The sequence below is a fragment of the Ursus maritimus genome, unplaced genomic scaffold, assembly GCF_017311325.1.
Source record: "Ursus maritimus isolate PB19 unplaced genomic scaffold, ASM1731132v1 scaffold_11, whole genome shotgun sequence".
Lineage (NCBI taxonomy): Eukaryota > Metazoa > Chordata > Mammalia > Carnivora > Ursidae > Ursus > Ursus maritimus.
In genome coordinates this window covers 5,881,398-5,901,569 of record NW_024423453.1, presented here as the reverse complement: position 1 = coordinate 5,901,569, position 20,172 = coordinate 5,881,398, and the positions used below count along the sequence as shown (strand labels likewise).

Below are 20,172 nucleotides of genomic sequence, written 5' to 3'. Positions count from 1 at the left end.
ATATTTCAATACTTTAAAAAGATTACATTTAGTGGAAATAGAAAGTTGAAGAATTATCTGGTCAAATAGTTTAATATAGTTAGATAATACCATTTAGACATAAAATCCTCTTCAAAAGTAGTTTATCTCATTTGGTTTTATTTTATCTGAAGAATCTGATGAATCCCTCTGCTTTCTACTTTCTTTGCACATGTTATAAGATTAATACTAAAATTCACTATTTATATATTTTTAAGTCGATTTTCAAGTAACTTGCTAGAAAAACATGTGCCTCCCCAATAAGTTAGCAATTTTTACTGTCATTTAAGTATAAATTATTTTTGTACCTAGTAGAAGGCTAAAAGCTTAAAACATTTATTTATTTCTGACCAAATATCTTAAGCCCATGGATTATCTAGGACTCAGAAAGAAACTGATTTAATAAAATGTAAGCATCTCCATGTGAGTTATTAGAACATACTGTAAATGGATTAGAAATGTCCATTTTAACAGAAAGAGAAAAGAATCATGGGCAATGTGAAAGAAAAATGAATAAAGGAAGCCTAAAAAGATGCCATGGGAATAATGACAGGGAAAGCCAAAAATATGACGCTATGACTTTGAAGTAGTAATAACAGGGAAGGCTTTTTTCACTCAAGCTATTTATCTTGTATTCATTTTAACAATTATAATATTTTGTTTTAAATAAAACTTTAGGTATTATCCAGAATAACAACATGTATTCGTTGGCAGTGGCTTTGGAGCAACTCAGCATAGTGGGTAAGTCATGAGCAGCAAGAGGGAAAGGACTAGATTATGCTGCACGCAGTGTGCTTGGAGGCGGAGTTACAGCAAACGCTGTGGGAGAAAATGGGCCACTGAAGTTCTACAGGAGCTTTGCAGACCAGGTTAATGGGTAAAAACGCCCCATCTACAACATGCTCATGAAGTCAGCTTTCTATCTCCCAGAAAACGGATAAAAGTCATTCCTTCAAACCAAGTTGATCTAAGTTCTTCCTGGCTGCACTAAAGGATTCTATTAGAAATGGTGTCCGCATACATGGCATCAAAGACCACAAAGCAGAAAAAAGAAGATTTGCTGTCTTTTAAAAAATCAAATCAAATAATTTTAAATTTGAAGCTTGAAGTATAAACGTTCAGTTAGAATGAGAGAGGTTATAAAAAAGGTGAAAAGAGAAATTTTTAAAAATCTGATTTAAAATCCTATGACAATGACCAGCATTGATCACTTTGACTGAAAAGTACAAACTAGTGAATATTCAGCACCCAGAATAAGCCCTTCACTGTTTCCTGAAGCCCATTACCATTGTCTCACCATTCCTTCCATTTTTAGTGTTTTCTAAAAGTCACTAAACAAGAAGGTGTTCACAACAGTGTTATATTTCCCCTACCTTGCTATAGGATATTCCATCAAAAACAGATGTTATTTCAGGGTGTGAAGACATCAAAGAATCATCCTCTTGTATGGGGAACACATCTTCAAGTAATATCTGGTCTCTCTGAAATGACAGAACAAACCCAAAAAAGATAGCACTTCCTTTATACTGGTTCATATTTCAAAATATCATTCATGTATCACTTGGGGGGAAATAAATATAAATGATGCAAATTACTTAAGACAGGATTAGGTGTTCAAATCAATTAGATTTTGCACTGATCGATCTATACTGATTCCATTCCCTTCTTCTATTGTAATTCCTTTGACTTCCCCTCCTAATGACAGGCCAAGAAGACACAAGCATCCATGAATGCTGTTTCTGCTACTTCTGCATGACTTTCAGACACGTGCCAAGCTCTTCAAATCCTATTTCCATATTTGTGCACTGGAAATGATATCACCTCACAGATCTGTTCTCAGAATTAAGTGAGGATGCATGTTGATCAAAAATTGATGTTTGGGATTTTTTTTTTTTTTTGGTCAACTAATCATTTGAATTTGGATGATTCATAACTAATCAAAGAAAATATTCATTTTATTTAGTTCTAATAATCATCTTCTTATTCCAATCCTATGTTTTCTCAGCAAAATAGAGTGGTTGAGACATCTAGCCCTATAGTCAGATTCTTATGGTTCATAGCTCATTTTTCCATTTTCTAGATGTACATTTAAGCTCCCTAACCCATCCAATAGGGATAATAATGGCCTATTCTTTTTGGAATTATTAGAGAATTCAATGATAATGCATGGTATGCAGTTGGCCTAGTACCTGGCAGAGTGAAACCTAACACATTAGCTGCTATTATTATTTTGATTCTTAATCAATTAGATTCTGAAATCTCATTCTGTTAAATCACTATTAAAAAAACAAAAGTTTTATTGGTTTTACTTAATTAAAAATATTCCCCATTTACATTTTCTAATTTTGCAAATTCCATTTATAACAGGCAAGGCATTATTGTCAAGGGACGACTGCCAAGCAAGGTAATTTTGACTTGGATTTTAAATTTTGTGCACCTAAAAGTCTTAAGTAAGTAGAATGAATTCAGTTCTCAGTGTCAGGAAACTTGACTCTAGTTTTGGTTGTGCTACCAATTGTCTGTGTGAGATTGGAAAGTTATATTTCCTTTCTGGGCATCGGCTTTTTCACCTGTGAAATGAGGCTCCACTGTTGTGGTGCTTACCAGGCTCTCTTACAATCTGTCTATATTTATCTGTTCCCCTCCACCCTTACTTGGCAACTTCTTGTGGGCAAGAAGTATGTTTTATTCCATTTTGGATCTTCTGTAGTATTCACTGAACACAGAGGACTGAATGAATAGATAAAAAATGAATGGATGGATGGATGGATGGATGGATGGATGGATGGATGGGTTGGACCATGTGATTAAATTTCATTTCAGAACTGCACACTAGGGATGCCTGGGTGGCTCAGTCAGTTAAGCATCCTTCTCTCGATTTCAGCTCAGGTCATGATCTCAGGGTCATGGAATCGAGCCCTGTGTCGGGCTCTGTGCTCAGCGGGGAGTCGGCTTGAGATTCTTTCTCTCTGCCCCTCCCCACCGCTCTCTCTCTCAAATAAATACATAAATCTTAAAAAAAAACCTGCATACTAAATTCTTCTGAAATTTAATTGGTGTTTTGAAATACTGAATTGAAATATTAAAATGTTAAATTTCTTATATATAATACAATGATATTAAAATATTATAATTTTTTTACAATATCTTATAATAAGAAGGGACTTAGGTTACTTTATAGAAAATAAAGGACAATATACTTCTTCATTTATATAGTTTAATTTTAACAAATTACAAAATCAACAATTTTCAACATATATGAGTGGTTGTCAACTAGGGAAAATTTTGTCCCCCAGCAGACATCTGGAAATATGTGGACACAATTTTGGTTTTACAACTGGCGAGGGAGGGTTACTTGCATCTAGCATATATGGGCCAGAGATGCTCCCGAATACCCTACAGTACACAGGACAACCCCCACAATTGTCAACCACTCCCAAATTATCTGGCCCAAAATGGCAATGGTTCCATGGCTGAAAAACTCTGATGTAGGTTAAAGTGTTAAAGCAGGAATCGTTGCAAATTAACTTTCTCACTTTAGATTAAAGTGTTAAAGCAGGAATTGTTGCAAATTAACTTTCTCACTTTTAAAAGTAGGTTACAGAACCGGCCAAGGGCCTCAGGCATTTAAGGTTGTCTCTTTATTTTTCCAGTAGAGGGCAGTAGTCTCTACAGTACACAACCTGTAATTCTCCACTTTTACACACCTGCACACTTAGACTTTCCTATATACAAACAGATGAAGAGTATCTACACCATCTAAATATCGATAAAAACAGATTTAGCTTTTCAGAAAAAACACATTTTTAGGGTTCATGGACGCCTTTGTTCCGGGCCCCTCAGGGAATGAGGCAGGATAGTGGGAATTACATGTATTTTCAGGAGCCTTTAAGCTTACAAGATAGAGAACAATGTTCTTCTTTCACAGAAGAGAGAACCGACTCAGGATATGTCACTTGCTCAAGGTCACATCCCCTATAACACCGAGTTTATACTCATCTCTTTATCACACTATTTCAGCAACCTAGGTAAAGGTAAGTACTTTGCAAAATTAGGCTTAGATTTTTCAAAGGATTAACACTGCAGACACTTGAATACAGAGCTGTGTTGTCTAAGCTCACTATTTTGTTTTTCTGCTTTGACACATGTTATTGAGGGTCTCTATTGAGAACATCCTCAGCTCGGGGTGGTCAGCTGCCCTCCAAGGCCTGGGCATTGGCCCTCAGCAAAGTATAGTTGGGTGGAACAAACTGACTCCACTCCAGACTCCCAAGGGAATCCCCAGTTCCCCACTGCACCAGGCCCCTGACTCGGGGACGCTGTCGTGGTGTAACCGTTTCAGTCGCCTCGCATGAGGCCAACAGACATTGAGAGCTTATGTGTTTCGGGCTCACCATTTGCCACTCGTTTTCTGCTTGGTTTACTCCCAGGAACTCAAAGAACGAAGCAAATCCTTCATTTAGCCACAAGTCTTCCCACCAGTCCATGGTCACAGTATTTCCAAACCACTGAAATTATAAGCAAGAAAGAGATAGTTAAATTATTATGCTCGTGGTAGAGAGGCCTAGAAGTTAGCGATACATTTATTTGTCCATGTAAATGCCGTCATTTGACACAGAAGTGGCGGACACTGTACATAATTAGCATTTATTTCCTGCTTTTTTTTCTATTTCTCCTGATTTTTAAGTGATCTTGAATTCTCTTTAGTTTATTGTCTTTATTTAGGTATCATTGGGCCTATGTAAAGTCAAAGTGAGGTCCCCTGTGTATTTACTAAAGGCAAAACAATGTGTCTTAAAAGGTTTTTATGGTAAAATATTTACTAGCACTAAGAAAGACTGTCAGGCAGAATTTTTTGATTGGCTAGGCTTTATTTGCTAAGTTTTTATTCATTTCAATTATTCCTATGGTCTTAAGCCACTTTTAAAAACAAGCTAATTTGATACCCAGATTCTCTACCTGATGCACAAGTTCATGGGTAACCACACTGGCCACCCTCTGCTGGTTTGTCGAGGCTGATTCCTCAGGGTCATAAAGCAAGTTTGTTTCTCTGTAAGTGATGAGTCCCCAGTTCTCCATGGCCCCGGTGCCAAAGTCTGGAATAGCGATTTCATCTATGGAGAAAGAAGCAATCCCGTGAGAAATGCTTCTGTGCATTTGTTTATAACATTTCTTACTAAATTAAGTTCTTTGGAAGAATGTTTTTTAAAAAGGCTAAAAATAATTTCTTAGAGTAAAAAACAATAATCTATTTGCGCGAACTTTTCAGCCTTCATGCACTCAAACTTTCCATGGAACTTTTCCTGTTGGCCCCAGATATCAATGTGTCTTTTAGCTTTCAAAGGATACCAATGGCAATGCTCTTTTCAGTCCTCTATAATTTTACGTCTTTTGTTTCTCCGTGTACTTCACTTTTATTAGCCTTTTTCCCCCCAGATTTTTACTTAGGTAACAGAAAGCATCTGTTTTTGAAGATAAGCTGTGAGGATTAGGAAGTGAAGTTTTCAAATGAAGACTTAGAAGTACACAGCTTCCAAGAGCACAGAAATATATTTCTTTTCTTTCTTTTTTTTTTTTTTATTCGACAGAGATAGAGACAGCCAGCGAGAGAGGGAACACAAGCAGGGGGAGTGGGAGAGGAAGAAGCAGGCTCATAGCGGAGGAGCCTGATGTGGGACTTGATCCCACAACGCCGGGATCACGCCCTGAGCCGAAGGCAGACGCTTAACCGCTGTGCCACCCAGGCGCCCCCAGAAATATATTTCTATCCAAGGATGCAGAATATTAGAGAATATAAAATTCCACTTTTCCCCTATTTCTATACAACTTGAGATCAACCGAATTTCTTACTGGTTACCATCCATTTGCGTGCATTAAATAAGTTGGATCAACATGAAATAGACCATGTTCTCTCTAAATTCTCTTCCAGACCTAAAATGTTGGATTCTGCCAGGAATTTCTGTTCCTCACTTTCGCTTGGGCCTATAGTCTTTGATATAACGTTTGACAGGAAGAGGTAGTGCCTATCAGTTCTATGTTAAATCCCAAACAGGAGATGTTGAGCTTGACTAGTGGACAGAATACAGATTCTTCAGCTAATGAACTATAATAAAAATGTAATTTCTTTATTAATCCATATAATTTTTTTAAAGTAGGCTTTACACCCAGTGTAGAGCCCAATGCAAGGTTGGAACTCCCAACACTGATATCAAGACCGGAGCTGAGATCATGAGTCGGATGCTGAACTGAATGAGCCACCCAGGCACTCCATATTATTACATATAAATGAGGCACACAAATAAAAATAAATTAAATTTTTATCTAACATATAAGCAAAGGTCCTTTCTGGTTAACATAAAATTCTTAAAGCTTTTTGTAAAAGAATGAAAAGTGTATATATCTTAAATAAAAGTCAGGATTACAGGAGTAGTTTCCTTTCTGTGTTATCTCCATTCTTAGGTTTAGTTATTTTGTCAAAAGAATGCCACTTAAAGGGTGGAGAAGAATTCCCCCCAAGGGCCATTATTTTCTATAATATTATGGAGTACAGTTTTTACCTAATCCTTCAGTGAAAGGCGTTTTTGTGGCCTCATTTCTCTAGTGAGTTTTGAAATTATAATTAACTCCAGTGTATTTAATAAATGGGGAGTGTAATAAATGCAGAAGTCAACTGTACAGAAAGTCTAAGGCAGAGTCAACTCGGAAAGGATTGAAAATGCATTTAAAAGTATAAAGAAGAAGGCGTTTGGGAGAAAGAAGAGGAGAAAAGGAGAATAGAGAAATTTGTGAGAGCTCCACTGCCCACTTTATCCTGGGTGGTTCAAGTGAGATAAAGAGAAAAGAGACTTTTAAATTAATGTGCTAAACATTTTATTAAATATTATTCTGATGTTGATGAACAGTTGTTTCTCTTCCCATCTCTTTCTCTAATAGTTGGGAGCTGAAGCCATTGAAGAGAAAATGGAGCATCTACGAAGTTGCCCAGAGCCACAACCACTCCCGTGTAGAGAATCTGGCATCTCAGTCACTTTGCACTGATAGTTTATTAAAGCAGAGGCATAAACATAAATAGAGAAATCAATTTTGGGTTGATTGGTTTCCTTGTTATCTTCATTTTATCCCTACAAACATCTATATGGGTGTTTCATTTAAAGTCTTTGCTAATACCCCCTCAAGCTTACTAATAAAGCACTTCTACTATTGGTAGAAGTATCATATCTACACCATTTTGATTATAGCCTTAATTTTATTTTAAAAAGAAAACATGTCGCCCGCAAATTAGAAAAAAAATATTTATGGAAGGAGTATCAGTGTTTCATTTTAACTGCTGGAGAATCTAGACTTAGTCTTGTACAATAGAAAGACTAGAAGCATATGGGACTCCAATAGCATCATTTATCCCTACTAGTTATCAACACATTGATGGTAGGGAGGCAATGTAAGCTATTGGAATAGTAATGATTTTGAAATCAACAAATCTAGGTTGCTATTTCTGGCCGCATTACTATCAACACGTACAGTTTTGCACATTACTTTAGTCTTTATTTGGAAGTAAAAGTCTATGCATTTGTCAGGTAAGAACAGAAGTATGGACATTATTCTTGGAAGAATCCCAGGTGCATCTTTCAGCATCTAGTAAATATTAGACACATATTTTAGGCATATAATAAAAAGACTAAAGGGTAACTATTAACTAAGAATGCAAAAACTTGAGGACATGATTTAACTTAGGTAAAAGCAAAGGCAATATTAAAAATAAGAAAATAAAAAATGAGTCTCACCTAATTTAGGAAGAGCATAATCCATAGCAAAGTATTCTTCAAAATAATCAAACACAATTTTAGTTATGTTTGCGGCGTATTCAGCTGTGTGCTTTTGCTCTGGCTGGACATATATAGTGAGCTATTAAACAAAACACAAAAATATAGTGAAAATTATTCTTCATTTGATAAAACACAAAAACCACAATATAAAACATAGTGGAAAGAAGGTGAGCTTTGGAGCCAGGTAAAGACTTATTTGAATCCCAGTTTTGGACAAAACACTTCACATCTCTGAGACTCATGTATAAATGGAAACAATACTGTATAACTCTCTGAGTGATTTCAATAACTAGAAATAATGTAAGACACAATGGTTATGTCCAATATATTTTTAAGTGTTACTTTTTTCTATTTAGAACATATATCCTTAATATCTATGTGTCTACCTAACTTTCTATCAATTTCTATCATCTATCTATCTATCTCTGTGTAATTTGTCTTTGAAGAAGTGAATCATGTGATTTTCCTCATCTAAAAGGCCTTGGATACATTTTTTTCCACTTGTACTCTTCTACCCATTACTGTCCAAATTATCCTTTTGATAATTGATAATTTTAACTATTTTACTCCCAGAGTCTAAAATACAGTGATTCAAAATTTTCTGAGAGGGAGACATCAATTCTCTAAGTCTCTAAGGTATCATTTTGTGTCTCTATGACATGATTTATAAATCAAATCCAAGTATAGACTTTTTTACCCCCCCCCCCACCCCAGTTTCAGCACGAATGACCCAGAATAGCCAACATGATATTGAAGGAGAAAAACAAAGTTGGAGGACTGGTACTACCTGACTTAAAGACTTACTCCAAAGCTACACTAATCAAGACAGTACAGTATTAGCAAAAGAATAGACAAGTAAATCAATACAACACAACGCGACCCAGAAATAGACCAAATAAATATAGTCAAATGATCTTTGACAAAGAAGTAAAGGCAATACAATGGAGCAAAGATAGTTGTTGTTGTTTTGTTTTTTTTTAACAAATGGTGCTGGAACAACTGAACATCCACATGCAAAAAAGTGAATCTGGATACAGACCTTACACCCTTCACAAAAATGAGCTCAAAATGGATCCGACCTAAATGTAAAACGCAAAGCTATACATCCCCTACAAGATAACACAGGAGAAAACCGAGATGGCCTTCGATATGAAGATGACTTCTTAGACGCAACACCAAAAGCCTGATCTATGAAAGAAATAATTGGTAATTGACTCATTAAAAACTTCTGCTTTGTGAAAGACAATGTCAAGAGAATGAGAAGACAAGCCAAAGACTGGGAGAAAATATTTGCAAGAGACACATCTGATAAAGGACTTTTACCCAAAATATACAACGAACTCCTACAGCTCAACAAGAAGAAAACAACCTGATTAAAGCATGGGCCAAAGACCTTAACAAACACCTCGTCAATGAGGATATGGAGATGGCAAATCTGTATACAAAAAGATGCTCCACATCATATGTCACCAAGGAGAGGCGAATTAAAACAATAATAAGACACCACTACCCACCTACCAGAACGCCAAAATCCAGAACACTGACAACACCAAATGCTAGCGAGGATGTGGAATGACAGGAGCTCCCATATGGTGCTGGTGGGAATGCAAAATGGTATAGCCATTTTGGAAGACAATTCAGCAGTTTCTTACAAAACTAAGTATACTCATTCTATATGATCCAGTAATTGTGCTCCTTTGTATTTACCTTAAAGAGTTTAAAATATGTCCAACAAATACCTGCAGATAGATGTTTATAGCAGCTTTACTCGCAATTCCCAATGCTTGGTAGAAACCAAGATGTCCTTCAATAGGTAATGGATAAACTGTGGTACATCCAGACAATGGAATATTATTCAATGCTAAAAAGAAATGAGCTATAAAGCTCTGAAAAGACAGGGAGAAACCTGAAATACATATTACTAACTGAAAGAGCCATTCTGAAAAGGCTTCATTAATTTTGGAAGAGGCAAAACTATGGAGATAATAAAGAGATCAGTAGTTGCTAGAGGTTGGGAGGTGGAGGAAGGAATATGAATAAGTGGAGCACAGAGGATGTTTACGGCAGTGAAAGTACTCTGTATCGTGTAATGTCTAATAACAGATAATAGATAGCTATCACCATACATTTGTCCAAATCCATAGAAACATAACACCAAGAGCAAACCCTAAGGTAAACTACGGACTTTGAATACTATGACGTGTCAAGTGAGTTCATCTTTGGTGAAAAAGAAAAGTACTATTTGGGGCAGTGGTAGTGATAATGGGGGAGGTTGTGCCTATGTAGGGGCAGGGGGTATATGTAAAATCTTTGTATCTTCCCTTCAACTTAACTGTAAACCTAAAACTGTTCTTAAAAAGAAGTCTTTTTTAAAAAAAGTTTGTGAGGGGCACCTGGGTGGCTCAGTTGGTTAAGCATCTGCCTTTGGCTCAGGTCATGATCTCAGGGTCCTGGGAGCCAGCCCCACGTTGGGCTTCTTGCTAAGCAGGGAGTCTGCTTCTCCCTCTCCCTCACCCTCTTCCCCCCACACTCAGTGCTCTTGCTCACTCTCTCTGTCTCTCTCTCAAATAAATAAGTAAAGTCTTAAAAAAAAAAAAAGTTTGTGGGATGTACTGTATGGTGACTAATATAACAAAATAAAAATTATTTGAAAAAAAGAAGTTTGTGAGGAATTCAAATGAAGCATGCTTGCTGAACTTAAGACCTGATTCAAAACCCTCAAGTAAAGCAAAATATGCAGTTATTCGGTAAATCCAAGCCTGTCTTCCTAACTGAAACCATTGACTCATCATTTATAAAAAGGAAAACAGAAAGAGAAATTATGCCTACTTTCTTCCTTTATTATTCCAAAAGCATTGCTAGTTTTGGTGTTCTCTTAGGCACACATCTCGAGCCATCTTTTTCTTAGATGTGAAAAACAGTAGAAAGATCCAAGAATTTAAAGGCCAAGTACTGAAAGAGCATCCCTGAAATTACCAGAGCTGGCTCACTGTCCCCACATCCACTGGGTAGTTGACATTCTTGCTTTATTTGCAAGATTAACATGTGTTCATCTTCGTCTCCAAAGGCAACACAAGTCACTCAACTACCATCCCAACATTCTTCGAGGTTTATTTGGGGTTCGGGTTTGGTTTTTTCAGTTACCAGGATAGGTGATATGTTTTCTCACTGTTCTTGTTCTCTTTGTGAACAGTGATATGCATTTTCCAAGAAATTGAGTGAAACTAAGGATCCAGTTGGTGGTTTTTACTGTATCATCCTGTCTCCTCTCTACTCTAAGAGTGAAACCTGACTTTCTCTGGTTGCAAATTCAAGATAACCACAGCCCCTAGCTCATGGAGTTTCTGGGAGCATTGAATAAGCTAGTGCATATGGCAGTGCTTGACCTGGAAGAGTTTAATGCGTCCCATCGAGAACACTGGTATCATTGCAGATAATACATTGAATTATTAACCTTTTCTTTGTCTGAACTGATTTTCTTTGTCTGAACTTCCTTCTATGTGAGTGATAGCCACGTTACCATTAGGGACATTAGGACAATACAGGGAGAAAAACAAGTAAAAAGTGTTTGACTGCCAAAATAGACTTTTCATGCCCACACAATAAATGTGAAAGCCAAAACCTTTCGATGTGCCAAGGCCTGGTTAGAAAGGCTTTTGGAAATAAAAGCAGAAGGCCAAGAAAAAAGCAAACTGCAGAATTTATGCTGTAACAATAGATTGGAAAGAGAACCCTGGGGGAAGGTCGAGCTCTCCCTCAAAAAACTACATGAGAATTACCCGCACCAGGAAAGGGGTAGTGAGGCTGATGGGCCAAGACTGTGGGAGGGCACGTTAGGGTCAGAGGTGAAGGCACTGAGCACAGAAAGACCCTCTGAACAGAGAGGCATCAGCCTGAGCCGACTGCGAGCCACCACTGTCACCACTGCCCTGGTTAGAAGCCCAGCCAATGCCTGCAGGGTTCCCACCACCACCTGGGAGTGCTACAGGTCAGCGGTGCTCTCACTTCGTGTCCTACTGTCCTTGTCTGTTGAGTGTTTTCTATCGATAAAGGTGAGCGCGCCATCCAGGTTTGCCCAGGAATGGCCCAGGAATGTAAGATTCTTGCTTATCTGTGTACACCTCTTGTCCCAGCATTACTCGTAACAGCTTCTCTATTATTTATGTTTTCTAAATTACATATACTTGACCTATCGGCAACGGCCTGCCTTTCTGCTGTCCATCATTTCACAGGTTTAGCACCAGTTCATCTCTTGAGGTTTTAAAGAGTCTTATCTGAACTGCTCCAAATAGACATACCCCTTTATAGGGCCCTGGACCTCCGCGGAGCCCCTAAAACACAAGGTGAGGTCTTTGGCATCGAAAGAGATAGTATGACCAGCGAAGACCTGAAAACCCACTTGCGTGACACTGGACAGTGGTGACCACCTGCTTACATCTCAACTGAAGCACAGTTATCTTAGCATCTTTCGTTCCTTTCGGGGCTCAGCGTCCTCCCTGTGCACCTGGTCGGGGCTCAAGAAGGCTACTTAACCTTTTTAAAAAGCTCATAACAACCTGACTGGTTGTTTCGTTACCATTGCTGGCGGAGCCAGGATGAGAAAGAGAAAAATAAGTCTCTATCATTTTTAAGTCCAGAAACGTGTACTAAAGGTACACAGTTGGTGTTACTACACATGCTGTCAATGTGTTTAATTGCGTGAGTCTATATTCCTCCAAATGTTCTTCCAGAAGTAGGCGGAGCCGTGGCGGAAGAATACTCGGCAGAAGTAAGACAGAGCCGTGGCGGAAGAATACTCGGCAGAAGTAGGCAGAGCCGTGGCGGAAGAATACTCGGCAGAAGTAAGAAGAGCCGTGGCGGAAGAATACTCGGCAGAAAGGAGTAGTGATACCATCGGTATTTGTCAAGTTTTGTTTAGGCTGCCTGATCCCAGCAATGTGGTGTACTCTTCCTACGTTTGAGCTTGCCCCATCCCCACAGACAAATTATCATAAATATGCAAAGCCCTGGCTTGAATCATGGGTGACTAAGGACTATTTTCTGCCATGGCTTTGTAGGTTCAAATGTGGCCAGAGTCCGAGTTTAGAACTCAGCTGCTGGGAGGTACTGTTTGAGAAACAACCCAGCAGCGTTCGAAGGGTTACACGAAGGGTTTGTTCGAAGCTTACTTTTCATTGGAGTCAAAATTGAAGTTGTTTGAGGCTTGATGATTATTATTACCGCAGTAGAATTTTTTTTAGAACAAAAGCCAAACATTTAAAAAGCCTAACTTACCTCCTAGAATTTTATGTATTTTTAAATTCATAGTATGTTTACGTTGTTGTAAATTTAAATACAGAATACGAATCATTAGCGATCCTTTATGGCTTCCTGAATTGAATACATTCTTTTAGGGAAGGTTAAGAGCCACAAATTTAGAATAGCCCTTCCAGTAAAGAAATGAATTCTTTTTAAAAAGCTCTTAACAATGAGTGGTCAAACCCTTAGGGAGAACTAGGATAGGTTCATAACCTTTAGTTATCTCTCCCTATAAATATTTATTCATCACTGAGGTGGCCGTATCTCCATAAATTCTCTGATAGTCCTTCCTCCAGGAAGTGGGGCTTAATCGCTTTCCTCTTGGGGGTGGGCTGTACTTAGTGATTGCTTATAACAGACAGGACATGGAAAAGAAAAACAGTAATTTATACTACAGAAACCTACCAGACATCACTTTAACCAAGTGATTGAAGTTAGCCTCGCCAGTAATAAGTTGTGTTGATAGCATGTACCCCCGATATGATCTAGTGAGAGGGGTACCTTATCTCTGTGGTATTTGTCCTCCAAATCCAAAACCCCACTGTAATCATGAGAAAACATCAGACAGACTCAACTTGAGGGACGTTGTACAAAATATCTGACCAGTACTCTTCGGAAGTATCCATATCGTTTAAAAAAAGGAAGGACTGAGAAAATGCCACAGACTGGACAAAATTAAGGAGACATCATGACTACTGTGGTATCATCTATTGGGTCCTGGAACAGAAAAAGCACATTAGTGGAAAAACTGGTGAAAGTCAAAGAAAGTCTGTAGTCTAGTTAATAGTTTTGTACAAAATTCATTTCTTAGTTTTGATGAATGCATGATAAATGGTTTTGTAAGATGTTAACTTTGGCGAAACTTGGGTGAATGTCACATAGGGACTCTGTTGTATCTTTGCAATCCCTGTAAATCTAAAATTATTTCAAAATAAGTTTAAAAACATATCTGAGTATTAAAACAATGGAACTTATTTCTAATAAGACTATTTCCATATAGGGGAATGCATAAATTAAAATCCATGGCAGAAAAACAAAAATTGCTCTAAAAAAAAGCTTATTAAAAAAAACAAACAAACAAAACCACAATACACCTGTTTCCTGCCCTCAACCAATCTTTCCAATCCGGACAAATAATGCACCAAGCCAGAAGCAAGTAAGAAGACATAGGCAGGTAGGAAGGATTCATTTAAAGGTATAATTCCAGTGCAACTATTCAAGCAAGCACAGTATAATCTCTCTTACCAAATTAATCAAATTAATATGGTTATACTATAAACCTAATTCAGTGGGTCATACCAGCACTCTCTTACTGAGCAGTCCCCCTCAACTTCCTCCCCCTGATCATGAAAGCCAAGGAGAATATGACTGGAGTTGAAATAATCTCCAGCAAGGTATCTGCTCCTTTTTGCACACCCTTCTTTACAAAAGACAGAGGTCAAATATCCAAAGAAATCCAAGCCTTAATTAGAACTTACTGTTTCTCAGAAACAGGATCACCCTTACCATATAACTTGTCCTGAATTTGATTCCTGGAAGACCAGTGCAAAACTAAAAATTCTGGCAAAATTACTGAGGTTATAGGTCAAATGTACTTCACAAAGCTAATAACTTAGAATGATTTTATATATGGTAATATGGGTGACTTTTCTTTTTTCTACCTGCTTTTTTTGGTCCAAATTTTCTATAATTTATATGTATTAAACCTATAAATTTTAAAACTGAAAAATATATTCATAATCCATGTTGTTCTGGATTTGAAAACAGAATGCAATATAGCTCAATGGAAAACTTTGAACTAACCTATCAGGTTAATGAAATTTTTATCAAGGACGTTATTTCCCATAATCTGACTCCTATAAAAACAATACAAGTGCATTTTATTGATAATTCAGGAGTTAATTCATTTAACTGGGAAGTCATATAATCTCCACATTTTGTAGTGATCAGGTTTTTAAATTTTTGTTTTTCTTGAGTGGAATTCAGTGATTTCATTTCATTTCTTTTCTTTTATTTTTTTCATCCCCATAACTTATTTATTTTATAACTGGAAGTTTGTATCTTCTGACCCCCTTCACCCATTGTACCAACCCCCACACACCCCACCTCTGGCAACCACCAATATGTTCTCTGTGTCTATGAACCTGTTTTTGGGGTTTATTTTTATGTTTGTTTTGTTAGTTTTTTAGTTTCCCCATGTAAGTGAACTCATACAGTATTTGTCTTTCTTTGTCTGACTTATTTCACTTAGCACTTAAGACCCACCTATGTTGTCACAAATGGCACTATTTCATTCTTTAATGGCTGAATAATATTCCTGTGTGTGTGTGTGTGTGTGTGTGTGTGTGTGTGTAATTATCCATTTATCCATCAATGGACACTTAAGTTGTTTCCATATCTTGGCTACTGTAAATAAAGCTGCAATGAACATAAGTGTGCATGTATCTTTTTGAGTTCGTGTTTTCATTTTCTTTGGATAAATACATGAAAATTGTATTTACTTTAAAACCCTTGAACAATCAACAAAACCTGAAAAAGGCCTCAGGATATTTCTTATCAACAGAGTTAAGTCTTTCCATCAATGGCTGTCCTCAATTGTTGCTAAATTACTTGGAGTAACCCTTCAAGTTATTCTGTTTTTTTCAGGACTGAATTAAAATACAATGCAAATAATGTACAAACAAGGAAATATACAGAGTTAAACTTCAAAGTCTTTTGAGCTACCTTTCAAACTCAGTTACCTTTCTTCTTCACAATTTTTTGGGATGAGTCCTCTAATCTAATTTTTTCTCATGAGCAACAGGGACATTTTAAGCATAATGAATGGTTCAACTACTAATATCCGCTGTGCAATCTCAGGTAAACAAGAAGAACATAGGTCTGGATTCCATGTCTACTGATACAAAGGAACTACTGCCAGAATGCCCAACACCCCCCAGAGAGTTTAATCAGGGTGCTACTGATTCTTGATTGCACAGTATAATCTGATTGTGAATAGCAAATGATTAATGTACCAGAATAATACTGTCAGAAGCAAAGTGAATAAGAATGGTCTTTGGGGGCACCTGGGTGGGTGTCAGTTACGTAAGTGTCTGATCTCAGGGTCCTGGGATCAAGCCACGAGTCGGACTCCCGGGGAGTCCGCTCGTCCGTCTCCCTCTCTTTCTGTCCCTCCCTTTGCTGTGCACACACACTCTCTCTCTTTAAAATAAATACATAAAATCCAAAAAAAAAAAAAAAAAAGAATGGTCTTTTGGTTCACGAAAGTTCTATTGAAAGTGTTGTCTTACAGAAAAACTACCCAGTTTCTTTTCTTTTCTTTTTTTTTTAAACTGAAATAGAAATACAGGAACTTTGGGTCAAGATGGTACAGTAACTTGAAGATGGGAGGTGGCCCCACATACAGGAATGACAGATGCAATGTAAAAATGGAAAACCCACAAGACATACTAGGACTCTAAATAAAATCTCCGTGGACTGATAAAAATACAGAGCAGTGGGCAGAACTGAAGCCATAGGCTAATTGGTACTTGGTAGCAGGGTCCTGGGGGGTGGGGCCAGGTTATGCTTTGGAGATCATGTTTCTAAACTCTGGCTACTGATTTCTGATTGTTTGCTCGTAGCTTTCTTTCTATTTTATCGTGATCATATCTTCTTGAATCTCTGAGGGCAATAATTGAAGGTTGTATGCGTGAGAAAGTTTAATTTTTTATGGCTTTTTTTTGGAATTCTCTTTACTTTACCCAATTATTACTATTTGCCCCCACTGTGTTTTTGTTTGTCTTGGATTTTCTCCTTTATGTTGCTTTCCTCATACACCTGTTTATCTTAAGTTGTCTGTTCAGCTCTAAGAATGCAGCACTGAGGCTGGTTTGCGTTCCCGCTGATGTCACATTTAGGTAGATTTAAGTAGGTTGGTTTCCCTGTCATTCTTTCTGGAGCGGGAAACTGTACTGGGGCGTCTGTGCTTGAGTGCTAACTGTTAGATTTCAATTTAGAGGGAGTGGGTAGGAAAAGCCAGGCAGGGAACCTCTCAAATGCCAATGAGGCAGAATTTACCATAAATTGACATTCACATTAGATGCCTTAAAAGTTTTCTGAGGGTCTGTTCACCTTTTGTAGAAAATAGCCCTACCAGGTTTTGCAGGAGGGCAAAATCTGCTTGCCTGTCTTCTGTAGACGGGGTAGAGGGAAGGGCATCTACTTTGCTAAGCTCCATGGCTCACTTTCACTGACTTCCCCTGCCCCAGAGTCTCTGAGAATTGTCCAAAAAGATTGTGGCTTTCTGCTCCTCTCTGATCAGATAGATGACCGAGAGCAATATATGACGACCATACTCATTTCCCACCCAAATGGTGAAAACGTCGCCAAATGGACGATAGGATGTTATGTGCTCAGCTCTGATAGTTAAGAAACATTTACCACTGAAAGGACATTGGGATCTTTTGCCAAATTATATTTTCCATTATGTCATCCAAACCCTTAAATAAAATCCATCACTGGAGCTCAGCTAACTAACTGGTACGGGCTCTAATGACTCAACCAGCCAGTGTCACCACCTTACAAATAAGTGTCCTTGGTCAGAGGACCAGGTGATAGAGTCACATTGGAAATGCAAACTCCCTGTCACTGTGGGAAATAACTCCAAGTACCCTGTCATTTTGCTGCTTGGTTGGTTGCATGGTGTTTATTTAGGAAATTATGTCATCATTAGTGAATTGTTTAAGCTTTCTGTTTTGCCTTGGCATTTCTACCCAAAATAAAAAACTTGTCCCAAACATAAGCATCATGTTTAAAAATTGGTGTGGAAAACACTTGCACACCATGAAAGACATTCATGCAACTGAACTGTGGGGCATGAAGAAAGCACCTTCAGATGAAAATTCTTTGACTGATATGAGACGGGAAGAGAGCAGAAGCCGGGCTAATGCTTTCCCCTCCGTACAACGCGGGAGGAGCGCCAGCGGTGACGTTCAGCACAGCACAGAAACACAATCTCCTCTTTCCAGCGGCATTTCTTTTTTACATCTAATATCATGTCTTAGCCCCCGGCAATGCTCTACCATGACTGAAGGTCACATCAAAGCAACACATGTAATAAGGGACGACCGAAGACCGAAGTCGTCATGATCTATAGCCCCTTTGAAAAGGTCTCAGGACTTTCCCCCATTCGCTATAATCGGGACACAATACAGGCAGCACGCTGGTCACCACGCTTGACTCCTACTAGCCAACACTAAGGCAAATGTCCTCGGAGGTAGTTTCACAGGAAATACAGGAATTCATCCCTTCCTTCCAGTGATTGGTAAAAAGGTAAAGGTATTTTTAGAATATCATATTTCAGAAGGTTTAGCCAGGTACGGTATTTGGAAAGAATCTGAGTGTCCACCACTTGCCACCCGGGTGATCTTGAGCAAATTACTTACACATATTAAATTTCAATTCTCTCATCTGTAAAATAGGAGTGATGATTGTTTTCCTTAGAAAGTTGTATTTCTATAGCACAGAGGTGGACTAACCAAAAGATTAAGCAAGTGTTTAGGGCAGAAGGTAAATGGGAGACTCCAAAATGAGAAGACCAATTAGGTGAAAGTATTTGTGTTTTCAAAAGAAAATTATTGAATTGGTCGTCTTAATTTTATTTATTTTATTTTATTTTCCAAGATTGTATTTATTTACTCGAGAGAGAGAGAGAGCATGAACAAGGGGAGGGGCAGAGGGAGAAGCAGACTCCCCACTGAGCAGAGAGCCAGTCCTCGGGCCTTGAACCAGGACCCTCTATCCCAGGACCCTGGCATCAGGACCCGAGCTGAAGGCAGACGCTTAACTGACTGAGCCACCACCCAGCACCCTGAGCATCTTGATTTTAAAAAGTTTTTTTTTTTATCTCTTACACTTTTAAAACTATTTTTTGACACTTTTTTGTTGTCTTATTTTGAATTACGTAGAGGAATGGCATCGAAAACTCATCTTCCTGTGGCCTCTTCCTCCCTCTCTGGTCTCCATCCAGGACGCCACCCACACATATTCAATCACTTCACGAAACTGGGCATGCTCAGATATTTTAATATACTTGTGCTGATGTACTTAGGAGCTCACTTTCTTTTTATAGTGAATTTTCCTTTTGAAATAATCCAAAACTAGTCATTCCTATGTTGGTCATGTCTGTTTATTTTTCACACGTGTCCTTTTAGCTTATGATGTCCTACATTGCTCACGGACGCTGAGAACTAATGGGCTTTCCCAGTCTGTTACATGAGGAGAAAAACTATTCAAAAAACATAGAAAATTGGGGCGCCTGGGTGGCACAGCAGTTAAGCGTCTGCCTTCAGCTCAGGGCGTGATCCCGGCGTTATGGGATCGAGCCCCACATCAGGCTCCTCCGTTATGAGCCTGCTCCTTCCTCTCCCACTCCCCCTGCTTGTGTTCCCTCTCTCGCTGGCTGTCTCTATCTCTGTCAAATAAATAAATAAAATCTTAAAAAAAAACATAGAAAATTAATCACAAATGCATAGGTAGGAAATTTTTAAAAATATAATGGGACTCACAGGTATTCCTCGCTTTGATAGCCTCTCAACGCGGTCGAATTGATGTACGGCGAAGCACACCAGGTAGGTGCTCATAGGGACAGACTTCTCGAAAGTTGTTCTATTCCATTTATCATCCACCGACTCTTCTTTCTATTGGAAACAAAAGATCGTCTTTTGTTTATCAAAAGATCAATCAGGTACAAGACAAACAAATGATTTCTCCAACCCTGGCTTTTCAGTCCGGTTTGTCAGAGCTTAGGGATAACATTTCTTTTTACCCCTGAATGGCGATAAAAGAAAAAGACTGAAGGAAAGGCATTTATTTTTCGTCCTGTGAAAGAGTGATTCAACTACACATCGTGTGAGGTTTCCCAGGGAAAGATACAACTTTGTGACGTAGGAATTTGTCTTTCTATGTTGAATACACGATCCTGACCCTGATATTTGAGGGGAGACCGGCTCCGTCAGTGAAGAAAAGCTTCATGCTCTCAGGAAGAGCGGAG

General features: G+C 38.3%; 1 protein-coding gene across 1 annotated transcript in view; it reads right to left on the bottom strand.

Moving 5' to 3' along the window:
- The window catches only part of LOC103661748 (glutamyl aminopeptidase), an 81,348-nt gene that overhangs the window by 46,549 nt on the left and 14,627 nt on the right, over positions 1-20,172 (bottom strand). The window contains exons 3-7 of the mRNA XM_008689431.2: positions 19,688-19,819; positions 7,800-7,920; positions 4,978-5,132; positions 4,413-4,526; positions 1,392-1,499 (exon numbers count right to left, since the gene is read on the bottom strand). Of these exons, the coding sequence (XP_008687653.2) occupies positions 1,392-1,499; positions 4,413-4,526; positions 4,978-5,132; positions 7,800-7,920; positions 19,688-19,819 (630 nt within the window). The remainder of the gene's footprint in view (positions 1-1,391; positions 1,500-4,412; positions 4,527-4,977; positions 5,133-7,799; positions 7,921-19,687; positions 19,820-20,172) is intronic.